This window comes from Agrilus planipennis, unplaced genomic scaffold (assembly GCF_000699045.2).
Source record: "Agrilus planipennis isolate EAB-ADULT unplaced genomic scaffold, Apla_2.0 scaffold426, whole genome shotgun sequence".
NCBI lineage: Eukaryota > Metazoa > Arthropoda > Insecta > Coleoptera > Buprestidae > Agrilus > Agrilus planipennis.
This window is the reverse complement of record NW_020439166.1, coordinates 15,316-25,547: the sequence shown is the minus strand read 5'-3', so window position 1 is coordinate 25,547 and position 10,232 is coordinate 15,316. Positions and strand designations below refer to the sequence as shown.

The 10,232-nt window shown below is 33.8% G+C and overlaps 1 protein-coding gene across 2 annotated transcripts; it reads right to left on the bottom strand.

The window, feature by feature from the left end:
• Nucleotides 1-439: 439 nt before the first annotated feature.
• LOC108743320 (beta-1,4-galactosyltransferase 6) lies at nt 440-3,917 on the bottom strand. Of its 2 annotated transcripts, none has more exons than XM_025977922.1 (4): nt 3,579-3,917; nt 3,192-3,528; nt 3,016-3,141; nt 440-826 (listed from the first exon to the last, which is right to left on the bottom strand). In XM_025977922.1, the coding sequence occupies exons 1-4, from the start codon at nt 3,832-3,834 to the stop codon at nt 787-789; spliced, it is 759 nt and encodes a 252-aa protein (XP_025833707.1). In that variant the 5' UTR covers nt 3,835-3,917; the 3' UTR covers nt 440-786. The 2 variants fall into 2 exon arrangements, with proteins under 2 accessions (XP_025833707.1, XP_025833708.1); XM_025977923.1 differs by lacking the exon at nt 440-826 and adding an exon at nt 2,280-2,756.
• Between the last annotated feature and the right edge of the window lie 6,315 nt (nt 3,918-10,232).

The following is a 10,232-nucleotide window of genomic DNA, read 5'->3' as shown; positions in this document are numbered from 1 at the left end:
TTAGCAGCACCGGTAATGTGGGAAGATTATGTTGACATCGATAGCGCTCTCCTCACATCTGAAGAACCCACCGATGACAATATCGTACAGAACATTAATGCTAAGGAACAACTTGAAAGTGATGGCGAAGAGGAAGTCGAGGAAGAACCATTATCTACCGCAGAAGAGGCATTAAAAGCTGCAGAATTATTATCCCGATTTGTTAATAGCAATATTGAAAACGATAATTTGACCATGGCGATGTCTTCTATACACAATAGTATTAGAGACTATTTTTACAATAAAATGAAAAAACAAAAGCAGACAAAAATTACAGATTATATTCATTAAAAAATACACTTGTATGTGTATAATGTGTACGTAATAAACGTACAATTTTCATTTCATTAGTTACTATGTTTCTCTATTAAATTAAATACATACATAAAAATGTTTTTTTTTCACAAACCGCTTTGTATGACGTCCGGTTATTATGACGTGTTTGTCGATTCCCTCCGATGTCATTATAAATGGATTCCACTGTATTTATTATTTTTACTTGATAAAACCTAACCAGTTTAGATAGTAATGGGATCCCATTTTTTGATTTTCCCCAGGGCCCTTAGTTACCTAGCTACGCCACTGCCAACAAACTATCTTGAAGTCACAATAGATAATACACTTAAAATGCCCAGGTCACATTTCGAATCTTACAACGAAAATACAGTACCTTCCCTTCACAATGAAAATACTTCGAAATCTTCATCAAAAGAAACATCTACCACAATCTATTCAAATCGCATTTTATTAGCATGGATGGAACTTCTCGTAAAAGGCCGACCTAAAGCTTTAACCGAAAAGAAAGAACGACAAATTTTTCAATTAGCAAAGAAAAACCCTAAACTTAGTTCAACAAAACTTGCTTCAGTGGTTAATAGTGACTTTAACAAAGACATTACATCAAAAATAATGCAAAACATCCTTACACGGGCCGGATATTGAGGCTCCGTAGCAGAAAAAAACCTTTCATCTCTAAAGTAGGCAAAGACGTTTAGATTTTGCGAGAAAGCATGTTAACAAATCACTGGACTTTTGGAAGAAAGTTATGTTTACTGACGAAAGCAAATTTAATCTATGTGATTCGGATGGGAGGACAATTGTCTGAAGAAAGTAGAAGGCAGAAATGGTTACCAAAAATTTATAGCCCACTGTGAAACATGGGGATGGTAACGTTATGGTTTGGGGGGTCATGGCGGCAAGTGGCGTTGGCCAGTTACATTTTATAGAATCAACCATCGATCGATTTGGTTACCTGGATATTTTGAAACACAATTTACAGTTATCGGCGTAAAAATTATCATTAAAAAATGATTTTATTTTTCAGCAGGATAACGACCCTAAGCATACTTCCCATATTGTGAAGAAATGGTTGTTATACCATGTCCCGAAACAATTGCACTCGCCACCAGTCACCCGACCTCAACCCGATTGAAAATTTATGGAAATTATTAGAACGGCGAATTCGCAAACACCAGATACCTAATGTCAAAAAATATTCTAAAAACCAAGTTGGTTGAGGGTAAAATAACGACAGACGAAACGTCTAAGTTAGTCAACTCTATGCCGAACCGTTTAAGGAAAGTAATTTCTAAAAATGGAGGACCAACCCGTTATTAGTTTATTCCATATTTGTTTAATATTAATTTGTATTGTGTTCCGTATGCAGACTTTTTTCCGTCAATTTTTTGTATTTTTTTGAGTTGTGCATTCGTTTTTTCTAATGTCTATTCGCTTTGTAATAATAAGTCAAAAAAATGTTTAATAAACGTTTCTTGTTGATATTTGAGCATTTGTAGCCCTAAAATCTATTAAAAAGAAAATTTATAGCTGCATATTTGATTTGACGGCTTTTGTATGTAGACTTTTTTCCGCCACTGTATTTCGACATTTACCATGTCTCTGTAAAACCTAGCATTTACCGAGTGAACGGTAGTAAAATTTCGAAATTAAGAACATTTTGGACTTTTACCATTCAGAATTGGTAAATGTTGCGTTTTACTGGAAAATCTTAGTATTTACCGCAATTCTGGCCTTTACAGTAACCTATACGCGGGAATTGAGAATAAATGGTATAAATATAAACTGAATACTTATGTGAATACCTACTCACAACTGTTGACACATTATGAAAATAGAGGATTTATAGCAACCGTAAAAGATGACAAAATCAGCTTGTGCTGCTATCACCAAATATATAAAATAAATAAATAAATCAATTTTCTTCTTATCACATGTTTCAATATCATAAATGATGTTGAGTGTATGTAGGGCACACAAATATGTCTTCTACTTCATTCTATCACTTTCTATATAATAAATTCAGACTTGCAGCACACAAACTACATGTTAAAATATTAATACCTATGAATAGCATACCTATTTGCTTAATATTTCTAGAAGGTATTTGCAACTGTTTTCAACGCCCATGCTAAATTGTTTTATTCGTTTGGTTTTTTTTTACCATGTATCTTACAAGATAGTGTGATGGTGTAGTAGGTATTAACAAAATACAATTATTTGTTAATTTGTTTTTGCAAATTGAAGATCCATGAAATATGCACAAGCAGCAAAGAGAGTGAAATGAATAAGGTGACCGAACAAGAAAACTTAATTTTATGTAGTTGATATTATGATGTTAATGAAATATGTTCGGCCTACATGCTATCCACTTTACCACTGTACATCACTCTGTCTTGGCTCTATATTTGTTTGCCAAGCTGTAAATATGTTTAACATGCTTTTTTGACACATTTACCAACAGGATTACAAAACTTAGTATAATGTTGATGCAGCTGAAAATAGCTCTACTATGTTCTGAACAGAAAATGATCATTTTAGTTACTTTTTGCAGAATAAAAATTATTTTGAATCAGAAAAGGTAACATCTTTTCTTTACCTTTATGGAAAATTTTTATATAGAGAAGTTTCATTTCTAGTGTATGGAAATAGAGAATTACAAAAATAAAGAATACATACACATATAAATCATCATCTTCCCCACCCCATCCAATAAATCTATTTGACATTCCATTTATTCTTAAATATTGCTCTGCAGTAATTGAAAATACTCCACCAGTAAAGCCTAAATATGGTAGATGGTACCTTCAAGAGAATAAAAATTAAAATAAAATAATATTATCTTAATGTATTACCTTAAGGTGTCCATCCCACTAGCTAAATGCCTGGGAAAGTTAGAACAAGCATAAAGATGACCACTATTCAACGGAAGTAAATCCACATCATGCAAGAAAAAACATGAAAAATTGTTTTTCAGGGCCTCCTGTGCACCAATATTAAGTAATTTACCCCTGTTAAAAGGACCAGTATCCATTTGCTCAATGACAAATACTCTATAATGAATTTTTTGCAACTGCATGTATCTACTTATATACTTAAGAAATATTTTTAAATGTTCATCTCTATTCCTATAAGGAACTATAATTGCACTTTTGAACCGGGCCTTACAATCCAAAGGTATATATTCACCACCTAAAAATAATAGTATTAAGAAAAAACCTGCATAAAGTTGAGCATATTACCCGGCAATATTGGCTGCAATGTTACATTATTTAATATATATTCTACATTATATTGTTGGTTATTATTAATAAGTTCTTTATAAAAATTATCTTTGCAAACGAATTTTTCACTTTCATTCTTGTTTAAGTATTGTACCAACTCGTCGTAAATATAACGAGCATTTAAATAAGAATAATATTTGGCATGACGATAAGGATGAAATAAGAAAAATACTACGGATCCCACTGCAACGACAAATGCAATTTTTTTATACATTACATTAAATATTTGAATAATACAATCTCTGAATAAGCACTCTAACCATAATTGTCTTACTGAATGTTAGGGTGAAATGGGATAAGGTTATGCCATAGATAACAGGTTATACCATAGACATATTATACAGACTAATCACCATAGATTAACTAATCATAAGCACAGATAGTAAACCAAACCGTGGGATGCGTTTAGAAATGTACTTGAGGAGGTAAAAAAATTAAGGTAACTACTGTTTTGTTACATGAACAGTAAAACATACTTTGTCAAATATGCTCTAATGACAATCTCTAATGCTCTGCCTAACATGATGAGGTAAACTGAGCTTTCTGCGCTCATGCAGTGACGTCGTTGCATTGGACATAACCTACAAGTTTTGAAAATCTGGAAATTAATAAAATTTGCTAAAAGGAATAATTTTAGTTAGGTTATGTAGGTATTTTGGATGTGCTATTTATTATCAAGCTGTCAATAAAATAAAAATTTTAAACATGATACCTAATACTCCTTTTTTTTTTAATATTAACCCCAACAGCTTTTTTTATTTCACGTAATGGCCAATAATGAAGATAGGTTAAGTAAATATACATTTATTCGGTCAACGTACCTCCATTTTTCATTTTTTTAATGCTCTATATGAAAATATTTAATGTTTATTATTATATATTTTTTAATAATTATTAGTTCCTGTCAGGCAAAAACCTAATAGTCCAGGCATCTGTTATGGATTGGATGAAAAAGGTAGTATGCTAGATTTTTGTTGGAATCACTTCCAAGTCATAAGAAAAGACAGTTTGACTATGCGGACAAGTGAAATCGTTGGCTAAACTTTTTATTAAAGAAATAATGGAATGTATTCAGAAAATCCCATTTTCCTCATCAAATCGCGGAATGTCTCACAAATTATTGACTTAGGAAAGAAGTCATGAGGAAGAAAAATNGCACAGTTAAAATGTTCGCTAATACTGATACTATGGTATACAAAATAAAAATCTCATTGTCAATAAAGAAACATACAACCTATTCAAAATTTATCCTGTACCTGTAAAGTCAAAATTAAACGATCATTATATTACTGCCCGATACACAATAAATGGCACTTGGTTATAATAGGAGACTTTATATTTCGATCCCTTTTATCAATCAACTCGAGCAAGTCGAAGACACGTACTACGGACGCCAATTAAATCCACTTCAAGATAATGAACATCCCACATGTGAAAGCTCCATCCTACTCAGGAAACAATGGACCCCTAGTTGCAAAGCAATATCTGTCGCCTTGCGAGACAGTGAAACAATACCCCTGGAAAAGAACTGATGGCTCATCCTTACTGATGGACAATCAATCTTCGCATATAAGTGTCGAAATAAAAATATAAACATGAAAGAGATCCATTCCCACGGTGTAATGGAAGTTAGCAAATCTTGTACTGGGTTGCTTGACAATCGGAAGAAACTGACCGCCACGGCCGCTAACAATGTAACTATCAATAACGCCTTCGATGAAATTCCAATTCCCATGGACTGTTGTATAGAACAAGAGAAAATTATGGACCAAATACAACTAGAACCCCTTCAATTGTACCATTTGAATACCGACGAACTCAATCTCAACACACACAGATTTAATGCTGTCTTGCACAACATATACCAAGAAAAGAAGCGCAGTTGAATCCCCATATACTATCGGAGTTGCTGGGTTCTTCTTGGAAGCGGATTCTTCGCAATATTAGTGATTATTTGCATGTGCTACTGTTGTTGCCCGCAATGTTTAAAGTGTCTCGAGTGCGTAAAGTTCTTTAAGCCGCGAAACGGTTGTGCAGTGCCTTGCAAAAAAATATGCAATATCGTAAAAACGAAAAAGGAACGGCAACCAGTTTACCATCCGACCGTGCGTTATTCCACCACCGCATCAAAAGCTACGTCCGCCCCCGCTCTTGACGCAATAACATCCCTGGATCAAGACGAAGGGACGAAGAACAAGATGAAATCAAACCAAAATTTGCAAACTGGACAATTTCTAAAAGATTATGAAAATAATTATAATGATAACATTTTTGTATTGATACAATTAAGTTAAAGATTCTTTTTATTCGACACTGAACTAATAAAATAATCTAGTAATAATTTTATTCGAGTAACTTTTGTAATTAGACTTAAGAAGACTATTGTACAACTTTAACCATGGCAACTCAATTGAGAGAAATTCGAAAGTTATACCTAGGGAATTCCCCTAAATTCTTTCTTATGGGTTGGCAGTGTTGTCAATTTGACGGATAGCCATATGTGCGTTTTATTATTCATCGATGTGCGTTTTATTATAAATTCGAGTCAAGTTTTTTTTTCGAGAACAGTTAAAAAATTAATGCTGTATCAGGAGTAAGTAAGCTAATGTCAATAAACTTTTTAGTACTGGTCAATATAGTGGTTCAATTTTATTTGATTTTGGTACTACTCATATTAATGTCCGTTACGTCAATAAATCATGTCAAATCAATAGATTTCGGCTACTCATTGTATAACGCGAAATACCGTGAAAAAAAATGCAGGTTACCTACAGTAGGTGCATTAATTCAGGCTCGCGCGCTAGGAAATCGTTCTTGGTCTCCACCGTTAAATGTGGTAACACTAGCGACGATAAAATGTTTGCCGGGGATTCCCCCAAGGACGTCTTATAGAGTATCATTATGTTTCTTCTTCCTCTTACTTTTAACATCGTCAGTGAACAGTGGTTACCTATTCGAGCACAATCTAATATAAATATTGCATAAATAAATTCGAAAACTAAAATTACGGACAAAAAGAAGAAACCCAGTGGTGCATTTAAACGCAAACAACGCCAAGAAAGGAAGATAGTAAACAAAAATTGCCCAAAATTGACAAGTTTTTTAGTCCGCCTTCTGCAAGTACTTCTGGACAAAATGTTTCTATTGATAGTGACTCAAATAATGTGGTAACTGCAGTGTTGGTTTAGAAGCTTACTAAAGAAGATTCGACAATTGTTGCCGTTGGAGATACCTCCGCTGCCGATCATGTGAACGTGGATGATGTTTGTTTGGCACACATAAGCGGATTTGGAGGAACCACAGACCTCTCCATTTTTCGAAAATGTGTACGATAAATCTTTTTATGACTTGGGAACTTCACGAACAGAATATTAAGTGATTAAAAATGTCCAATTCTTGATATGGGGCCTTTACAGCCTTCAGGACTTTTCTAACAGACATCAACCAAAATCGTACTACGCTTCAAGTTCTAAATATGGACCAGTTAATCGTTTTTGGTTGTGTTATTTTAAAATATAAACGCTGCCTATTGTCAACCCAGCTGGTTATTTGCTTCACAAAGGAATAATGTTTGGTGTACGGTAATTCGGGATTGGAAGCATTTATCGGAAAGAATTAAACAACACAGTCGTTCGAGTGGCCATACGAAAGCATGTGCTGTGTATGAATTTTGGGAAAAAAATGATACTAATACTATCGACAAGGAACATGAAAATGAAATTCGCAAAGAAGCATCATTTTGGAAAATGGTTCTTCAAAGGTTATTCGATATCATACTTACCCTAGCAAAAAGGTCTTTGGCTTTGAGAGGACATCGAGAAGACTTAAATCAGGAAGGATACCATGGAAAATTTCTGTCCTTTGAAGAGCTTGTCGCCCGATATGATCACATTTTGCGGCAAGTTTTGGATATGCCCAAAGGTAATAATTATTATTTCTAAGTTTTTTATCATTTTATTTTGTTTATAATTATTAGCTGTTTAATATCAGGACTTTTTTGAAATTGTGTTTTTTTTTGTTTTTAGGATCTACAAGATATCTGAGTGCAACAATTCAAAATGAAATGATTTAGAGCTTGGGGACCAAACTCGAAACCCATCTACTAGAACAAATTAGGGCGTCACCGTTTTTCGCCATCATAATGGATACGACACAGGACAAATCGAAGGTAGATCAGCTAAGCATTGTTGAGATATGCAGTAATAACCAGATCAGAAAATGAACAGCCAATTAATATAGAAGTAATAGAAGTGTTTCTAGGCTTTTATGCAGCCATCAAACATTGCGCAGCAGATTTAGTCAACCAAGTGACTACATTATTTATCGACAAAAATATTGATTTTAAAAAAATGTGTGGGGCAAGATTATAATGGAGCCAGTGTGATGAGTGGTGTGTATAATGGTGTACAAAAACATATTAAAGATATCCAACCTAACGCGGAGTACGTACATTGTGCCACTAATAATTTAAATTTGGTGATAAATGATGCCGTTAGCAGTTGTGTGGAAATACAGATTTTTTTCAGTGACATCAATTATGCATCCAAAACTTTACAAAAATACGACATCAATTTGGGCGAGGCAAGTAAAGCTTTAGTAGAGACCAAAGCAAAGTTGCAAATTTATAGAAATGATTTTGAATTATTTAAGTGCAAAGCCAGTGAAACTGCAAGAAAATATGGTATAGATACCAATTTCCAAGGAAAAACATTTTAATGAATTAGCTGCTGATCACCGATTTCCAAACAGAGAAGAAATATTTAAAATTGAGATTTTCAATAATGTACTAGACACATTAATAGCTCAATTAAGTACACGTTTTACTGGTATGAGTGCAGTCTGTCAAATATTTGATTTTCTAACACCAACATTTTTATTACTTGTTGATGAAGCAACTTTATTACAAAATTGTGACGAATTCCAAAGAAAATATTCAGATATAATAGGCCCTAGCTTTTCACTCCCATTTATTAATATTTACCACCTAGTTTTACCTCAATTAACTCAAGCATGGACTGTTCACCAATTATGTAAGGAAATAATGAGCAAATATGGAGTGCTAGAATGCGACCTAACGAAAGTATTTACAGCAATGTTATTATTCTTTACAATTCCTGTCACTTATACAGCAGCTGAAAAGTCTTTTGACTCGTTTTTCTTTTGAATCTCAGTGAGGAATTGACGCTTGAAGGTCACGCATTATTTTTCGTTTGTCATTTGTGTCTATGCTGTGAAAAGAATGTCGATTCAACGTCGTAAAGCATTTACGATTGAGGAGAAAGGTGCAATAATATGCAGATTAGAAAACGGAGAATCCAACTCATCTCTCGCAAAAGAATTTGGCGTCGGTCATTCGACAAGAAAAAGATTTTATTGCTGGTTGATAATTGCCCGGCGCATCCAAAGAAACACTTGCTTTCCTTCCGCCGAATACAACATCAGTACTACAGCCAATGGATCAGGGAATAATACGAGCAATCAAAACGAATTTTAGAAAGAACCTTGTGCTCAAAATGATTAACTGTCTTGCCGCTAATGACAACAGCCCTTCTACAAAAAGTAACGATGCTAGATGCAATTCTGATGGTTAATGATGCCTGGAATAAAATGTCACAAAGTACCATTCACAACTGTTTCAGACATGCAGGATTCATTGAAAGACACGACGGTTTACCTCATCAAATATCAGAACATGAATTTGATGAAGAAGATGAAGTCCCTTTATCTTTGTGGTCACGAAATCTAAATTCAAATTCTTTAGCAGCACCGGTAATGTGGGAAGATTATGTTGACATCGATAGCGCTCTCCTCACATCTGAAGAACCCACCGATGACAATATCGTACAGAACATTAATGCTAAGGAACAACTTGAAAGTGATGGCGAAGAGGAAGTCGAGGAAGAACCATTATCTACCGCAGAAGAGGCATTAAAAGCTGCAGAATTATTATACGGATTTGTTAATAGCAATATTGAAAACGATAATTTGACCATGGCGATGTCTTCTATACACAATAGTATTAGAGACTATTTTTACAATACAATGAAAAAACAAAAGCAGACAGAAATTACAGATTGTATTCATTAAAAAATACACTTGTATGTGTATAATGTGTACGTAATAAATGTGCAATTTTGATTTCATTAGTTACTATGTTTCTCTATTAAATTAAATACATACATAAAAATGTTTTTTTTTCACAAACCGCTTTGTATGACGTCCGGTTATTATGACGTGTTTGTCGATTCCCTTCGATGTCATTATAAACGGATTCCACTGTATATCCAATAATTGCTTTCCTTGGTAAAAATTATACAAATTTTGTTGTTATTGCTCTGTTACTTAAAAGGGAAGATAAAGAAAAGCATAAAAATCATAAAAAAGGTACACAAAAGTTTATTGAAGTGAATTTTTCATGTTGTACAGGGAATTGTTAGCCTGTACAAAGAGGAACAGGCAGTTATAGAACTGGGGCTGCAACGTAGAAAATATTAGGAAGGAAGTCAGGCAGGGATGCACATTCTCACCGTTACTTTTTAATCTATAAATCGAATACGCGATCAACATCATTAATGACAGTACAAACGTAGGGATAGATATACAGGGGCAAAA

Coding starts and splice junctions, on each gene's coding strand:
- LOC108743320 (XM_025977922.1), bottom strand. CDS start 3,834: ATGTATAAAAAAATTGCATTTGTCGTTGCAGTGGGATCCGTAGTATTT. Junction 3,529..3,578: donor ATTGCAGCCAATATTGCCGG/GTAATATGCTCA, acceptor TATTATTTTTAG/GTGGTGAATATATACCTTTG. Junction 3,142..3,191: donor AGTGGGATGGACACCTTAAG/GTAATACATTAA, acceptor ATTCTCTTGAAG/GTACCATCTACCATATTTAG.